The sequence below is a fragment of the Rhinolophus hipposideros genome (genome assembly GCF_964194185.1).
Source record: "Rhinolophus hipposideros genome assembly, chromosome: 23".
NCBI classification, from domain to species: Eukaryota; Metazoa; Chordata; class Mammalia; order Chiroptera; family Rhinolophidae; genus Rhinolophus; species Rhinolophus hipposideros.
Genome location: NC_138069.1, coordinates 28,754,899 through 28,773,224, shown reverse-complemented (window position 1 = coordinate 28,773,224; position 18,326 = coordinate 28,754,899). Strand labels below are relative to the sequence as shown.

The 18,326-nt window shown below is 37.2% G+C and overlaps 1 protein-coding gene across 2 annotated transcripts in view; it reads left to right on the top strand.

The window, feature by feature from the left end:
• Window positions 1-1,699: 1,699 nt before the first annotated feature.
• The window catches only part of CLINT1 (clathrin interactor 1), a 57,653-nt gene continuing 41,026 nt past the window's right edge, over window positions 1,700-18,326 (top strand). The window contains exon 1 of one of the 2 annotated variants that reach the window (XM_081036149.1): window positions 1,700-1,917. In XM_081036149.1, coding sequence (XP_080892275.1) covers window positions 1,877-1,917 — 41 coding nt within the window. In that variant the 5' untranslated portion in view covers window positions 1,700-1,876. The remainder of the gene's footprint in view (window positions 1,918-18,326) is intronic. The other variant, XM_081036148.1, reaches the window with a different exon arrangement.

The window sequence follows — 18,326 nt, the reverse complement described above, 5'->3', positions numbered from 1 at the left end:
CTATGAAAGTCCTAACAGGCCCTGGGAAGGTGGTTATTTTATGCCCAGCCCATTCTGCTGGTGTACCCTGGACCCATTTGCTTCAAAGTTAACTTGGTGAGCTCTTTTTTATGCAAAGCAGTTTCTATTTCTTATCTTCTCTGGCCACATTCCATGCTTTGAATATTGGGCTGGAAAGTCCTTTCAACAGGAAACACAAACTTCTGATTTGAAAGCCCCATTTCTCTACCTATCTCTACTCATCTTTTCCTGCCCCTCCCCACGCACTTTTCCAACTCACTTCATGTCTGCCCGCGCACTCCTATCTTGACAAGGCTCTGAGATAGCTTTGTCCTGATTTCTGCTTTTTGCCCTTTTCTGCCTGGCAATTCTTTCAACTTGCTTCTCTCAGGCCTTAATCCCAAAGCCTTACTGAAACCCTTTTCGAAGCTGCTTCCAATAATTAAAAGTGGATGCAACAAGAACAGGTGACTTCATCTGAGGAACCAGGGGTCAGAGGTCCTGGGTTCTTGATCTGGGATCCTTGTTACCTAACTTTCTGACTAACAGCAATGAATGTCACTTCTCTTTCTGAATCAGTCTTCGTCTGTTCCCTTCACCAGGAATTCTGTTTTTGTAGATCCTTCTTTTATGGCCAGTCCCTTTGTATCATTCAAGTTTCAGTTTCAATGAAAAGTCCTCAAAGAGGCCCTAAATATTCCCTAATGTTATTTTCCTCTAACATTATTCTCCATAACATTATCTTTTCTTTTTCTTCAAGCACTTTCTATTTGCAATATGTTCAATGTTTCCTTGACTAATATGTTTTCTTCAAAGACCTTTAGGATCCAAGAGGGTTGAGGCCTGGTCTCTCTTGTCCCTAGCTGTATTCTCCACTCCTGGCATGTAGAAGATGCTCAACAAATATTTGTAGAATGAAAAGAACTGTATAATTCAAGCAGTTGGACCAAATGAATTTTAAGATGTACAGCTTTACCACGAACATTGTCTAAAATGAGTAAGTGAAACATGAAGAGCCAACAACCATTGCAATAAATCACTGAATGCAGTGTGTGTGCATATACTTGTGCTTTAGGAATAGAAAACTGCCAAGCTCTTTGGTATGTCATAGTGTTGTGGCGTTCTTTCTACAGTTTGCCAACGAGTGTGAACTGACTTCCTGAGTCTTATAATAGAGTATGTAACAAGGATATCAGGAAGGTGTATAAACATAAAACCACTGTACGGTAGAATTAGAGAGTAATAGCACCACTTCAATTTACAGGGATAGAACCTCAGGCTCAGAGAAGTAAGTATATTTGGACATTTGGAACCAAATGCAGCGATGCTTCTGTCAGTAAGAAATACATGTACCACTCACACGTCCATATAATCATTAATAACGTAGCGATATTTCACGCTTGAAAAGCACGTCTGAGTGTAGCTAGATCTTATTCCAGTGGCTCTGACACTTGAGCGTGGAGGATGTGTTAAAGCACAGAACACTGGGCCCCACCCCAGAATTTCTGGTTCTGTAAGTCAGGGGGACACACAGGGGCGCGGAGCACCGGGTGAGTTTCAGAGAAATCACCACCCCTAACCGCGCCGACTTTCAGCGTAACCAGCTCCGCTTGGCGCGCAGAGAGAACTACAAGTCCCGCTGTGCCCCGCGCGCGGTGGGCGGAGAGTCGGACACTTCCGCTCCACGCAGCGCCTGTGCCCCGGCGTCTCGACGTGTCACCGGTGGCGCCGCGGCTGTGGCTAGAGGAGCTGACTGGGGGAGATCGAGGCGGCGGGCGGCTGCGGCGACCCGGCCTGGATCTGCCCCAGCGCGGAAGTGTTCCGGGGTCCGTGGGGAGCAGGGGAGGGAGGCGGTGGCCCGGCCCGCGCGCGCACGATGTTGAACATGTGGAAGGTGCGGGAGCTGGTGGACAAAGCGTGAGTATCGGGGGGCAGTTGTGGCCCAGGCCCTCGCGGGGGAGGGGCGGCAGGGGGTCGGGGGCGCTGGCCCTGCGCGCGGGGCGGCCCGCGTCACGCCCCCGGCCCGCCAGCCCCGTCATGGCGGCGGCCGGCTCTGTCCCCGGGGCCGGCTCTGTCCCCGGGGCCGGCTCTGTCCCCGGCCCCAGCCTTGCCCGATCGGCGAGGTGCGGAGGGACTCGTCCCGGTTTCCGCGCCTCCGCGTTCTCCCCGGTGCAGGCCTTGCCCAGCGCTCCCCTTCCCCTCCGCCCCAGGCACAAAGCCCTGCCCGGGGCGGGGGCGGGGTGTCCGGAGCGGGGTCACTGCCGGGCCGCGGGCGAGAGGCAGGCAGCCGCGAGGGCCGGGGGTGGGGACACCGCGCGTGGCCCTCTGTGGCCCGGGGCTGTGCTGGTGTGCGGGCCTGAGGCCTGGTCGGGGGGGCGCCGCCCCTTCCTGGGTGTTTAATCTCTAGTGGCCGTGAAGCGTTGGAGGGGGTGGCAGGTGTAACAGGTGGCGTTGCGGTCGGGCTGCAGTTACCCCGGGGGCTCGTCCTGGGCTTCTCCAGCGCGAGTGAAAGCAGATCGCATCGGTTCGTGTGATCCTCCTCTTCCCTTTGCACTGCACTGCGTTTTTAGAGTGGCCGTAATTAACTAGTCATTAAGACATGGCCCCTAAAGAAAACCACCCGGTTGATCTGCTTTTAACTTCCGACAGGTAAAATGACTAATAGGCAGTTGCTTTCCTTTAAGACTTAGGAAGTGATAACTTTAGTGCCTTACGACACGGGGGAAATTTTAACACTGAAATTGAGTATGTCAGGATAGAACAGCGGTTAAGTAACGTCTTCTAGGAGAGCAGGAAGTAAAGTTTGAGAATTTATCCAGTCCCCTTCCTTTTGGGTTTTAGCTAGTACGCAATAAGGGTAGTGACAGAAACAGTTTATTTGTGACACCCATCCAACCTAAAATCAGCAAGTGTCGATGGCAACCTGTTAGGCTTTCTTGACACCAGGAAAGACATCCTTCACAGTGGCTTGGCTAGTGCATCGGATAGAACTTAGAGTGTGACCATCTTTTCATATTTTCTGCACTACCAAGAAGCAAAAGAACACCTAAGGAGCATAGGTTTCAAGAGGCGGATTCAAGCTTTGGAACCTTGGCAAGTTACTTCACCTCAGGGTACCCCAGTGTTCTCAAGTGCAAAATGAAAATAATGATAGATACCCACCTTAGAACATCAGAATTAAGAGCTAAGAGCGTAAACAGCATATAAACGCTTAACACAATATGTCTAGATCACAGTATACCTTTGATAACTATAGCAGCTGTTCTGCATTGAGAGTGAGATTAACTTTATTAAGAGAGAAGCTCCGTGTTTAAAAAGTGATTTGCTTTGGTAATTTTCTTTATCAACTATTCATTTGACCATTAAGCCCTCAGACGTTTACTTTGGGCTTATTTTGCTATTTCTATACCCTTTGCTTTTGCTTTCCAAAGATAAAATAAAATATTGTTTCTTTTCCAGATCCAGGTTCATTGGTTGTTTTTTCATATATGGTATAAAGACTAGGCTACTAGCTTAAATAGTTTTTGAAAGTCCAAAAGTCTACAAAACTCTCTTTTATTTTAAGCAGAAGGACAACAGAAGAAAACCACTAATAAACACCTTGTTATGTTGGAGGACTAAATTTGTGGTACTCAAAAATTTAGAGGCTGCACATTTTTAAGGACACAAAAATCAAGGCAGTAGTCCTTATGCTGCTGTTCGTTATATTGTTTGTCTATCATCTATGTTACTAACCTTCTAGTGCTTCAGATTAAATTTACCGCATAAGTAGTTATCAGTTCATCTAATGGAAGATCTGTTGTTGAAAAATAACTTCTGCCTTTTTACTACCCAACTTGGAATGGAGACTTGAACCAAGTTATTCAAGAATATGTAAGAATGTTGCCACCAAGGACTTTTTAAAGCCTTCATGGGTATCTGATACATGATATTAAGATTAGAACATGAGGTTATTTCACTGATGTATACTCAGGATTTAATTTTATCTTTAACTGGCAGGAGAGAAAATATTCTTCACCCCTAAATGTAACCATTTTTCAACCAGAACTGTGGCACTGTGTCCAGTTAGACTGTTGACCTTAAAATGGCTCTAATGGAGGTAAAGCACATCCATAGAATGGTTGTCCTCTGATTAGCAAGGGGAGAAGATGATGAGGGAACTTGCAAATGAGGAAACAATGGAGTGATTAAGGACTGCTCTGAAAGTTTAGACCAGGGGTGTCAAAACTGCCGGCCAACTGCAGTCCCCAATCCATTGTTAATTGGCCCTCAGCAAATTCCAAAAATATATTTAGTTTACTTAAATAAACCAGGTGAGGCAATATGTACTTCACCTCCAGTGAGTGGCCTGGCTGTTTGTGTATTTTACCGCCTATGGCCTTGGTAAAAAACGTTGAAAAAAGTTTGGACACCCCTGGTTTAGACTAATAGAATGAAGGCTTGTAGATAGAAGGGGTATTGATTAAGGGTTTGGGATACCTGGGGTCAGATTCTGACATTGCCTTACAGACTGGCAATATGTATGATTTGAGGCAGAATCACATGAATCTCTGGACCTTGGGTTCCTTATCTGTAAAATGAGGGATTGGGATAGAGTAAGGCTTTCCAACTTCACTGGTTGTTTGGAGATAGGAATTTCTATCACGGAAAAAAAAAATTGGAACTAGTATTCCATAATAGCAGATAAATTTTGTAAAGTCATTATCCTTCAGAGACAGTTTTGGCTGAAAGGGGGCATTTTAAAAAATAGTGGTAATCAATAAATGTTATATTTAAATGTTTTATGCAGTAAATAAGTGCAACCCATGACTGGAGAACTATGACTTTTATTTAGTGTACATCCCTACTCAATGAGGTTTACTTCAGAAAGAAAAATGTGCGCTTTCAAAATGTGTTCCCTGGAAATATTGTTAGATCCAGTATGGTGATAGTTCTTAAGTATTATGATATGTTTCAAATAATGGCTTTTGAGACCTTTAAGACACTTACGGGGGGTGCTGCGATATTTTCCACAACTGTGGCAACTCCTGGTAGTAGTATTAAATAGCTCTGTTTTGCAGAACATTGTGGAATTGAGGGAAAGCAGATAAAGCCATAGGCCAGCCAGAGCTTGGAGTGCCAGTTTCCCCCCACTTGTACTCAAGTTGCATAAAAGGCAGCTGTGGCAGGAAAGGATAAGTGGCACCACTCCCACGAACTACTCTTACGGCCAGCATGACCATTGTCATCCTAGGACCTGCCTCCTTTTACTTGAGGCTGTAATAAAATAGGGTACTTTATATTTTGTCATGCCATACATATTAATTAAAAGTTGCTGCAGTTCTGTTACATTTTTTCTCCAAGTTTTGGAAACATAGGGTTATGCTATAGGGGTAGACTGAAACTGCTATATATTGTTCAGGCCCAGTTAATCTTTTATCTCAGGAGTAATATTAGTTGTAAATGTATTTCATCAATGGCTTTTACTCTTTTTATGATAATAATTCAAACAGCGCTGGCCAAGGTCCTAAGGCAATTGCAATAGACAGTCCATTTTAAGTTATTCTCTTAAACAGCTTGCATTTTCCCTAAATAAGTTGATTTTTGTTGACATAATGTGCATTTTTTTAGTTCCGAAATGTTAGATAATGTAATAGAACTGTAGAAACTACTGTTCTAAGCTAGCTAACCCCAGAAGGAGAAACTTTTGCTTTTATAGAAAATAGTTCATTCAATTATTTCAACAGATAGTACATTTATTATTTATTGGATTACTACTGTATTTTTGAACTTGAAAAGTAAAATATCTGCTTTAAGAAACTTACCACTACAAATATGCCACACCTTGAACTTAGCATTTTCTTTGCTTTCCCTCTTATTTTTCCTATCTTACCAATAAATCTCTGTTCAGTTTGCTTCTTTGAACTTGAAAGCAAAGATGATTGTCAGCTTTTCTAGTCTTACCATATCAACTTTTCTTTGAACCAGTTGTAGATAATTGTTAATTGCTGAAACAATAAATTAATTATCCTTCCTCTCTTCTAGTAACTGGACATAAGTACATAATAAGAATTTAATTTCAAAGAAAGATGAGTTTAATTTATCTTCTGCCAGCATTTCTTAGGGGTGATTTTCTGCAGTTTAATCTACTTAGTAGTACTGTCAAGATGCTTTTAAAAGCCACTTAACTGCCTCATTTTTTCTGAACTCTTTAGTGTTAGTTTTTCATCTGTTTACTCGTACATTCACTAAAAGTACTTCTTGGCCTTCTTATCTTAAGTACTACTTACTAGTACTCCTAGTTTTTGCAATATAGCTCCACAGGTGAAACTTTTCCTGTGCTCTCGTTTTATTTTCTAATTTCCAATTGTATTTCCTTTAAGAAGATTATCGGAAGCTTAAATAACTTTTTTTAATCCTGAGAAACTTATTGTTTTATCTTTTATATTTAGTTCTAGATTTCATATCTAGCTGAAATTTATTTCTTAGCTTTTATTATGCAAAATTTCAAATATATCAAAAAATGGAGGGACTATCTATGTACACATGAATAACTTCAACAATTTGGCCAGTCTTGCTTCACCTGTACTTCTCCCTGCCGCCCCCACTCCATATTATTTTGAAGCGAATCCCAGACCCCGTATCATGTCATCTGTAAATATATCAGTCTATAAAAGGTAAGGAGTCATCTTTTTTAATCATAACCACAATACCATAATAAAACCTTAAAAGTTGATTACTTAATATCTAATGTCCAGTCAGTATTCATTTCTTATTGCCTCATAATTCCTTTTTGATGTTTCTGACTAGTGGATCTGTCTCTTGATTCTCTTAATCTGTAAGTTTACCCTTTACTTTTTTTCCCCCTTGCAATTTACTTGTTGAAGAAACATGGTTATTTTCATTTCCCTCAGCCTGTATTTTGCTAATTGGATCCCCATGAGGTTATTTAAATGTTTCTCTAACCTCTGTATTCCCTGTAAATCGGTAATTGTATCTAGTCATTTGATCAAATTCAAGTTCCAGTTTTTGGAGAGCGAAACAACTTCACAGATTTAAAGTATATTTTTACTACTTATAATAGGTCTTAGGTTAAAGAGTTAACTCCTTCCAGTCTCAGCTGACATTACTTAAAATTCTGGGACAACGTATTTAACTCTTTATTCTTTTATGTTTTTTAAGGTGTCACTTCACATGAGCTTCCCTTGTCTAGCCTAATTATGTGTGTTTGTCCATCTATATATTTTTATACGTAGTAATTTGCTAGCCATACACACTCTCCTACTATACATAGATACCTTCAGGTGGTATTTAATGGATCTTGGAAGCTGTTTGTGGTTGAGATCAGAACTGGATTGAAGTCGTAGGTTCACTACTAAGCAGCAGTGATCTTGGGCACTGGAACAGTAGCTCTAAATCTCCCTGTCTGTAAAATGGAGATATTTATTTTCCAGGGTTCTTGTGAGGATTAAATGCATGTGAAACACTTAGCAAAAATAAACTTGAATCACCTATCATTATTATGTAATGCAAAGAATAATTTATAATATAGAAAAATCAAAGGAATATAGTATTTCAAAGAATAAGGGAAATATTGTTGCTAAATAAATTATTTAAAAGTATGTAAGAACTGTGTCTTAATCCATCAATCATTATTTTCACTGGCACTCTTCTAAAACCCTTCACCTGAAAAGACATCTTAACCTACATATAGGAGAACTCATATAAATATCTCTAGTGTGTGTGCCTTATGTTGTGTTTACCAAATCAAAAATGCTTTCATTTTAATATTGTAAAGCACATTACAGAAATGATTTCGAAAGACATGTTGAGGAATAAAGTCTTTGGAAAGATATTCATTTTTGTCCATCTGTTGATTTTTTTTTCAATTTGTTTTGTATTTTCTCAAGATTTTAAAGATACTGCTAATGTGAAACATTTTTTAAATGTAAAAAGATATATTAAGGGAAATTGAAGTTGACGGTTTATCTTTAGTGAGACTGAACAATATCAGGAAAAAGAACCCTATAAAATACATCAAATACATGATCTCTGACAGTAGATGAGCAGTATATACAAGGAAAGCACATTGCAGAAAGGGCTTTCCTATTACTCAACCCATTGTCTCCAACTGGCAAGAAATTCTTTTGGCTCACCAGAGCTCTTTAGCCTGAAAATTAAATACAGGTAGAAGAACATAGCATATTCCCATGTTGAAACCAATTTATAGCTATTTATGACGTGGATAGATTTAGCTAATGAATTATTAAATATAAGTGGTTTTGTTAATGCGCAACAATAGGTAGGCATGTTTTATACTTCACTTAAGAAAAGTCTAGTTAGCCAGTTACTTTAGAATGTCTTTTGACATGAATTTTGTTTAGTTTCTAAATTTTTGGAGAGGATTTAAGTTCTACATAGTACTGATACAAGTAACTTTTTATAACTTGCACGCATACTCATCATTATGTGGTAAATGTATATGCATGCTTTTGAAATATTTCACTCAAAAATTCTTATCAAATAGCCTTATATTTTTATAGTAGAAATAAGACATGCATAGGAAATTCAATTTCTTATTTTTCTTGCCATTTGTTCTTATGCATTTTTAGCAAATCATTAAAGAACAATGCAAATAAACACACTGAGCTTTTTTTCCTATTTTTCTCTTATTCATTCTTAAGCTGTCATTTTTTTTTAAGTGACTTAGGTTGATGATTAAAACTTTTTATTTGCAGTTAAACCACCATAGTAAAATAATATCCTTAATTTGATATGTTTGACTTTAGTTATAAGTTTGGTACTGCATAGTCTTTTGAAGTGTGACTCATTTCTCATGAAGTCAAATAAAAAAATTTAACCCTATAATCTGCTATCCACACAGTAACAAGTGATTTTTTTTTTTTTTAGTTTTTGTTGTTTTTATTTGTTTGTTTTTTTTGTTTTTTAATTTTATTGGGGAACAGTGTGTTTCTCCAGGGCCCATCAGCTCCAAGTTGTCCTTCAATCTAGTTGTGGAGGGCGCAGCTCACTGGCCCATGTGGGAATCGAACCGGCAACCCTGTTCAGAGCTCTCAATCTCCGCCCTCTAACCAACTGAGCCATCCAGCTGCCCCAAGAGTGATTCTTTAAAAACATGAATATTAAGTCAGATCTGCTCAGATCACTCACTCCCAGTCCCTTCTCTTCTCACTGCTGACCAGCCTCTAGATGATGTGGCTCTCTGCTGCCCCCTCTGACCTCATCCCCTCCCACTCGCTGGTTCTTCAGTGTTCTGTTCCTACGTAAAATAGCATGCGTTCACTCTTTCCCCCTACTTTTTTTTATTTACATATATTTTCTCTGCTGCCTCTAGGATGTTAAGCTTGTAGAGGGCAGAGACTTTGTTTTGTTACTGCTTTACTACTAAATCCTAGAGCAGTGTGTGACATGGTAAGTGCTCAATGAATATTTTTAAATGAATGTGTTAAATTTAGTAAGTTAATTTACATTACTGAGGAAATCTTGTAAGTCCAGGTATTTCTAATGAAAGCCAATAGTTATCAAGCATTTGCCATGTGCCAAGAACACTGGGTCAACATTGTTATTACCCTTAATTTATTGATGAGGAAACTGGCCACAGAAGTCCAAGAACTCGCCCAAAGTAATGTATCGTGAAAATAGATTCTAAATTTAAATTTAGATGATCTGCTTTCAGAACATATATTCACAGTTTTCCCTGACTTTTACAGGATATTATTTAAATTTTAAAAATTGTTATCTTTCACTATAATAAAGGTGAATTACTAGTGTATACCTTAGTTAAAAATTACTTGGAAAAACTGGTGATACTTAAGTTTCTGAACCAAATTCAGTGAGAATGTTTATTCTTTTTTCCCCCTCCTATAAGTACCTGTCATAAAAGAAAGTTGTTCTAGACTCTTGCAGTACTCTGAATAATGTTTGTAAGTTGGATGCTCCTCAAAAGGGAAGCAAACAAGTTTCTGTAGGTGAAAAAGAAAATCTTAGCTATTGTAGCAACAGTGCTCACTGTAATTCTAAAAAAATGTTGTGACAGTCATACCTGTATTACGTGCTTCAGAATTAGTAGTCCTCTGTAAACAGCTTCTATAACTTTAATAAGTTTCATGTAATCCTATGATATTTATATGGTAGTTTGCTGTGCCTGTAGTGCTGTCATATTAATCTCTGAATTAAACACAACTTTCCCCAATTTGCCTTATGTTCAAATTGGACCATTTAAGAATTTTCCTTAGTCCATTATGTACCTATCCAAATAATATATTTTGGACATAGATTGTAAATATGTAACTGTTATATAATAACTGAAAATACACAGCTGATATCCTTACTAATTTTGGCCATATCTTTAAGGGCCCTTCAATGAGTGCTTTGTTAAATACCTACCATGAGCCCTGTACAGCACTGTAAGAGGCCTTATGGTTCCAATGGCAGCTTATGATTCTGTCACGCACATGAACAAGGGAAAATGATACAAGATGGTACCGTGTTTCCCCAAAAATAAGACCTGGTTTTATATTAATTTTTGCTCCAAAAGATGCATTATGTTCAGGGGATGTCATCCTGAAAAATCATGCTAGGGCTTATTTTCCGGTTAGGTCTTATTTTCAGGGAAACACGTTATATCTGAATATGGGTTATAGAGTGTAAATACTGTAGACATTTAGAGAATAGAAAGAACAATTAATTAACTGAGCAAAAGCTTCACGAAAGAGATAGATCCTTCATGATATTTTAAAAATGTGTATTTGCTGACAGGAAGGTGAGGCCAAGTAAGGTATCAAACATGGAGTTAAAAATCTGAAACTCAGGTCAAATGATGTAAGCTCACTGATTAGAACCATTGTTCCCAAATGGTTCCAAGCATTGGATGACATCAGTGAATAATACTGTCTGAGAAGCAGTTCTGTTGCAAAAGGAGGTCCCCCTTCTATACCAATCAAATAGTCCAAATTAAATAATTTAAAGTATAGATGTTTATTTTATCTTGTTTTTTTTGAGAGCTTAAGGGGAAATAAATTTAAAAGGTTTCAAAAGTTTAGTAGTGCGACTCTGGAAACAATTTTTTTTCACGTCAGAAAAGTTGAGTCTAGTTTTGGTGATTTGTAAACGCATTTGTTTAAGTCTAAATTTAATCAATCACTGGTGAAAAATGAAAAAAAAACCTATTACTGGCTTAATTTAAACAATATCCAGTATTTGAGTTCACATAGAGGTGGTTTTATAAACGTATTACTTTTGAGGTGAAGGATTTCTCATTTTATCATTCTGTTGATGGATTGTTTAGTTACATACTTTGGGTTAAATGCTTGATATTTGGCAAGGCATCTGAATTTAATCAAAAGTGAAAAAAATTGTAAGTGATGTAATCAAACTACAGTATCAAGTATTTGTGTCTACAAGGATTTAATTTTCACATTGTCTCAGTTCAGGGTATCTCATCATTTTGTCATTCTCTTGGAAGGGTTTTATGCCTTTCTTTTTTTTTTTTAATGTTAACTAATTTCAGTACTTACAGATTTTTTTCCTTGAAGGAGTCGTTTAGTAATGCATTTAATATAACTACCTTAATACGGTGATTTAAACGGGGTGCCACATATTAAAAAGATAATTTGTTGTATGTCCAACCTGAGCATGTTTCTTTGGGTTTCTATTTTTATTTTATTTATTTATTTTTCCAATTTTATTTTTAAGTGAAGGGTGGCAGAGGGGAAGCTGAAGGGGAAATATAAGTAAAGAGACTTTGTCCACTTCTGCTGTATAGAATAGGGATAAGATCTACCCTCCAAGACTTAATAGTATTGTGAAAATGTTTACTATTATATTCTCAACAAATTCTTGTCCTTTGCTTTTGTTTGGGTTATTTAGTTTTGTCATTGTGAGACAGCTGTGAAAAGCTGTAACCCAAAATTAAAAAATATAGATGAATGAAGTCTGTTATTTAGATTCGTTCTAACTAATAGGAATTTGAAAGTTGGCAAAATTTTTTTAAAAAAAATTTAAACTCCTTTAACAGTGAAATTTTACTGTTAAATTATTTTAGTGACTATTTTATCATACCTATAAAAACTAAATTGGGATCTATAATGCAGATAAAACTCTTAGGCTATACTCATTTTTTAATACCTTGGATATTTGATCTGCTTGTACCTTTGTTATTTGATCTGCTTGTGAAGCTAGTTTAACATGATACCTCTTGACAAGAAAAACATCACGTTATCCTTTCTTTAAAAAAAATGGATTTACTAAAAAAGTAACCTGTGCAAGTGGCCTTAAGCAACTGTCAGCAATAAGAAAGATTGTTTTACAATTAAACTTACACATAAAACAATGTGAGTCTGAAACTGCTTTAAGTACAGAGTAGGAGTGTTTTGAGTTGTTGAATAGGCATGATATTCCCATACTATTTTTTTAAAAAATAGACGTTGGGAGCTTAGCTTTTAAAATTGATCAGAAATTGCATTTGAGGAACTTGTACTTGAATATATAATGTGTACCACAGGATATACAGTTGAATTTATAATGACTGGAATTTGCGAAACAACTTTTAAATAAATATTACACTAAATATTTGACTAAAAGTTTTTCTTGCAAGTGGGATTTGATGTCCTAGTTATGTAGAGTCATAAATATGCTATTACTATTGTGTCTAAATATAACATTTTGCTAGCCTTTATTAACTTTTGTCATTAAATATGATAATAGGTTACTGTATTCCATGAAAACTTTGTAACTAGAACAGTCCCTGAGAGTTTAATTGAGGGTGTTTTGGCCTATTTATTAGTTGAGTAAAATGTTTAACCTTTTTGATTTTTTATTCATAAAAATACTTGGGACTCCTTGACATGTTAAAATGGTTTGGGGACAGGAGGTGTGGTGTTTGTTGTCCCAAAATAATAAGATTTGCATAATTTATCCACTAGTCCCCCACCCCCACCCCACCTGATCAGCAGGATATATGTTCCAACACCTCCAGTGGACGCCTGAAACCGCGGATAGTATGGAACCCTTACATGCTATGTACAAAATACGGTATAAAATATTGTACTGTACTCACTCTTCTTCTTGTGATGATACAGTGCCTACGTGATGATTTGGAGTGAAAATGATGTCAGCATTGTGACGTAGCATTAGGCTACTATAAGGGTGACTTGAACAAAAGCCCTGCGATATACTAGAGACAGTCAATCTGATAACCAAGACAGCTCCTAAGTGATTCACGGGCAGGGAGCGTGTACATTGTGGAGACGCTGGACAAAGGGATAATTCATGTCTCAGTCTGGACACAGCTGGACAGTGCAAGATTTCAGATTTCTATTTGGAACAGTGTGCAATTTAAAACTTATGAAATGTTTATTTCTGGAAATTTCCATCTAATGTTTTTAGAGCATGGCTGTCCACAGGTAACTGAACCACAGACTGTGAAGCCACAGATAAGGGGGGACTACTATATTACTAATACTTCCTTTAACAATATATCTTCAATGTAAAATAAAATGACATTAATTATAAAAACCAAGTAAACCTAAATATCATAATGTGTTTTAACTCTGATAAACTTTACATTACAACTTACGCATTCTGTATTTAAAAAGCATGACGTTTACTCTGCATCTAAACTCTTCAATGCTTTAATGGAGGAATGATTGCACTTGAGAAAACTAGTTATTGTCTAATTTGATCCTAAATGTTCTCCAAATTGTAGAATCAAGAAAATGACAGCTCAAAATGAAGAGGAAATAAACCAACCAGTCCTTTTCTTGAAGTTTGACTTTGTTCTAAGTTATATGTATTACTTAGGCAGATTTAAAAAAAAAAAATTATTGAGGTAAGATTCATGTAAGATTAATTATTTTCAAGTATTGAATTCAGAGGCATTAGTACATTCACAATGTTACGCAATGACAGATTTTTAAATAACTTATTTTGAAATTAGCTTGAAAAATAGTCAAGACACCTGTATACCCTTTATCTGGATTCACCAATTTGTAAGATTTTGCCATATTTATTTGTCATTCTCTCTTTTCCTCTTCTTCCACTCTGTCTTTGTCTGTCTATACATACATACACTTCTCTGATCCATTTGAAAGTAGGTTACATGCCCCCTTTGCCTCAAGAATTCTGTGTGCGTTTGCTAACAACAAGGATTATTCTCTTACATAGTAGCCACAGTATGGTTATCAGATTCAGAAAATTTACCATTAAAGCAATTTATCTCTCTTGAGTCCATATTCTGATTTTTGTCACTTGTTTCATTCCAGTGCAGTACAGGATTCTGCCCAGGATCGTGTATTTAATTGTCATGACTCTGCTTTAGTGAAGAGTTCCTTAACCTTTTTGTGGTAAATCTTTTATGACATCAACATTTTTTGAAGATTACAGGCCAATTACTTTATAGAAAATTCCTCATTTTATATATTCTGAGTTGGAATATTACATTAAGTAATATTGTGTCCTTTCCAGTAGGAAAACAATGTATGCTTCTCATTAGTCATTTTAATTTTGATCAGTCAAGGTGTTGTGTGGTTCCTCCACTGTGTATATTTACTGTTTTTCTCATTGCAGTTAATAAGCAGTCTACAAGGAGATATTCTGAGACCTCTCCTAATCAAACTCCCCTCTAGATTTAGCATCTACTGATGTTTCTTGCTTGAGCTAATCTTCACTACAATGGTTCAAATGGTAGCGCCCCCCGTGCCCCCCAACTTCACCCTTCTCCGTATTTATCAGTTCACTGTAATCAAGAGCTCTTATTGTTTTCTTCCCCTGTCCCTTCCTCCCTTGTGGATTTTCATTTTATTCATGGGTTATAATTTATTACAACCCTTATTTATTTTGATACTCAAATGGTTACAGCTTTGGCTAGTGGGATCTCTGTAAAGCTGGCCTGTGTCCTTTTGACATGCTCTTTTTTCCTTTTTCCCTTTTTTGAGCACTTTCTGCCTTTCTGGCACAAGATGTTTCAAGCTTATTCTATACTTGCACTGCTTTATCCCTGGAGGTAGCCCTTTCTCCAAGGACCCCTGGTTTTGATATCTTTTAGTGGTGAGGCAGATTTTTTAAAATAGAGATTATATGGTAGATTCTAGACAGATACAGATAAATTTTTGTCATAATTAAGATGTTGCTCGAACTCCTTAGTATGAAGGATCAGCTGCAGTACAAAGAGTTGGAAAATGAGACAGAGCTCTTTGGAAGAATGGGGGTATTTTTCTTTTGGATAATTCAAATTTAAGGTTTTGGTTTTATGTTTTTAAACTGATGCTCCATTGCCATTCTCTCCCTGCTTTTCCCACCTCCAGCACTGTAATTTGCTTTCCACAAATCAGTTATGAAAAGATAAAAATCAAAGCATATGCTATACAAGTGTATATATTGTAGATCATCTGATTATGTCAATAAAATGCTCCCATAGAATGTGTTCCTCCTAATGGTGTTTCCTGTTACAACAAGGCACCTGTAATTCACATACTTCTATCGTATTATAGCTCCGCTTTGGCTTTTGAATTGTTTATACTAGCAGCTGATTACTGAGTAATTTAAGTCTTAATTACGGCAGCACTATTCTAATTAGAATGGTGGATGTTGACACTTTATTTAGGAAACAAGTGTAAAATACCTATGTTTTGTGATATTTGTAGAAATAATATTGAGGATTTTTCTGTAGAAAATGTTAGGATGTATATCTTAAGTGTAGACTGATGTCTACTTTACCTCTAACGAAATACATAATTCATTTGGAATATGAAATTTTTTTGACTTAAATTGGGGAAAAAATGGGCACATATTGAGAGTGGCATTTTTCTGGCAATTAAGAAAGTGTGTGTGTGTGTGTGTGTGTGTGTGTGTGTGTATTAAGAAATAGCAAAATTACATAATTTTAAATAATTAAAACAACTACAAGTAATTTGAACATTATGAGAGGAGCTTGAGAAATTTTCTGGAGATAACACCACTGATGTTTGAATTTAACATAGGTAATATCCCTTTCGATGTGTTGAGATTTTTAAGGAGTAATTTGAAAGTAATAACAACACATAATTGACATTCCTTTTGGATAACATTTTTCAGATATGAGCTTTTAGAATATATGATAATTACCTTTAGTGAATGAGTTAAAGTATGTTTTTTCTGCTTTTTATTTCCAGTTTTATTGAGAAATAATTTACATATATTACTGTATAACTTTAAAGTATATTTTTAATGCTTATATAATTTCTGATAAAGACGACTCAAATTATGGGTATGCTTCTCATGTCAGATACCCATATCTCAAGGAGAATGAGCTGTTGTACTCAAGAGTGCAGGAACCCTCAGGATAACCTGGCTTATTCATTTAATGTCTATTTATTGATCATCTGGAATTCTTAGATACTTGAAATACAGTTTAAAACAAGTTTTGGTGGGGAGAGATAAATTTAAAAAGTAAGTAAACAAATAGACTTTTAGTAGTAGAGGGTGATGAATTTTATTTTATTTTAAATAGGGTAGGCACAGGGGGCCTTTCTAAAGATATAGCATCTACATTAAGTCCTAAATAATTTAAAGTAGAGCACAGAGAGTAAAGAGTGTACCAGAGAGAGGATATTAGGAAATGAGCAAAGGCCCTGAGTGGGGAAAGAGCTGGTGAAAAAGTGGGAAAGTAGTGTGGCAAGAGCATGAAAGAAGAGGGTTAATTTCAGGGATTTGTAGGCCGTTACATTAAGTTTGGATTTATTTTAAGTGTAATAAGAAGCTGGTGAGGAATTTTGATAAAGAAGTGAAATAATGCCACTTATGTAGGTTACCCTTGGTGCTCAGTTGGATAATGGATCAGCGAGGGGACAAGAGGAGAAGAAAGCAGCAGTTAAAATCCTGATTATAACATTAGCAGTTTTCTTTTTAGCCTGAGATTTCATGTATAGCTCTTCACGTGTTTTTGTGGGACCTAGAAGTCTTGTGTTAAGGTATCTTAACTTTTTAAGTTTTTGCTAGGGGTAAGTTAATTTTAGGGGTATAACAACTTAAGTCTTTTTGACAATGCCCCCAAAAGACCTTGAATTTGAAACATTATTTCATGATAGCCTTTAAAAAAATCTGTGCGTGAGGGTGGTGTTTATCATGTCATTCTCGTGTGTGTGTGTGTGTGTGTGTGTGTGTGTGTGTGTGTGTGTTGGTCAGGGGAGTTTGTTTAAGTCACCTGTATTCATATCTCCATCTCAGCTTCCTAACTCTTCCATCGCCCCTTCTTTTACCAAGAAATCATCGATTTCATGCGTGTATTCACTGGTCAGTTATTAAATACCCATTTTATGTGAGGCGTTCATTGTTAGGCACTGAGAGGGAAACAAAGACGCATAATACGGAGTATAATCAATTCTTGATATTTGAGGTAGTTACATAAAGTCACCTTAAACACCGAATTAGCAAATACGGAACCATTGCTCCTGGGGGAAATACAGGGTTAGGTTCCTGGGAGCCTCTGGTCACATTTTCATCAACCCATTTTCACATAACCTTGTTTCATATTTGTTTCTGTTTAAATACACCTTATTTAATATACAGTTAATTCATTAACATTGAACTCAGGGCCATCAACACTGTCACTCATGTCTGAACAAAGTTTCATCTAACAGGTATTTTCTCTGAGACACATCCCAGCCTTGATGCGTAGGAACACTAGACAGCACGTCAGCACTAGGCATGGGGCCCTACTCAACAGTGAAATCACCAGCAAAAAGCACAGTGAAAAACATGGCCGTACGTGGACAGGGAAGGGCCACTTGTTGACAGCATGCAGACTGAGAATAAGAGCATCACCTCTTTGATCCCACCTCAGCTGGGAATGTGCATGAAGACGACTCAGAATTTTCACTGCTCTGCACATGTTCACAGATGACCATGAAAGCACTGTCAATATTACTTTGGAGTTTACAAATGCATTTTAGTGAGCAAGCAGATTCACAAATGGAGTCCTCTAATGAGAATCAACTCTACTTGCTTTTTAAAAACTTAAAGTGTACTAAAGGAATTGAGATAAATTCATAAATAGCCATTGCACAGGGCAGGGCATAATTCATGAGTTCTAAATGTAATGTTGGATTTCATCATAGGATCGGGACATTATGGGCTGGAAATAATCAGGAAGGTTTCATTTTCGTATCTTTGTTAAAAACTAGGGTTGATTTCAACTGAAAGGAGAGATGTGGGTTCCACGAGAGTATAGGCACTGAAGTAAGAAAGTAAAGGACATGTTTAAATTTCAGCCAGTAATACAGTATAATTATCCCATGAACAAAATGCAACAGAAGTAGTGGGAGAAAACGCCAGTCAACTAGGGCGAGGCC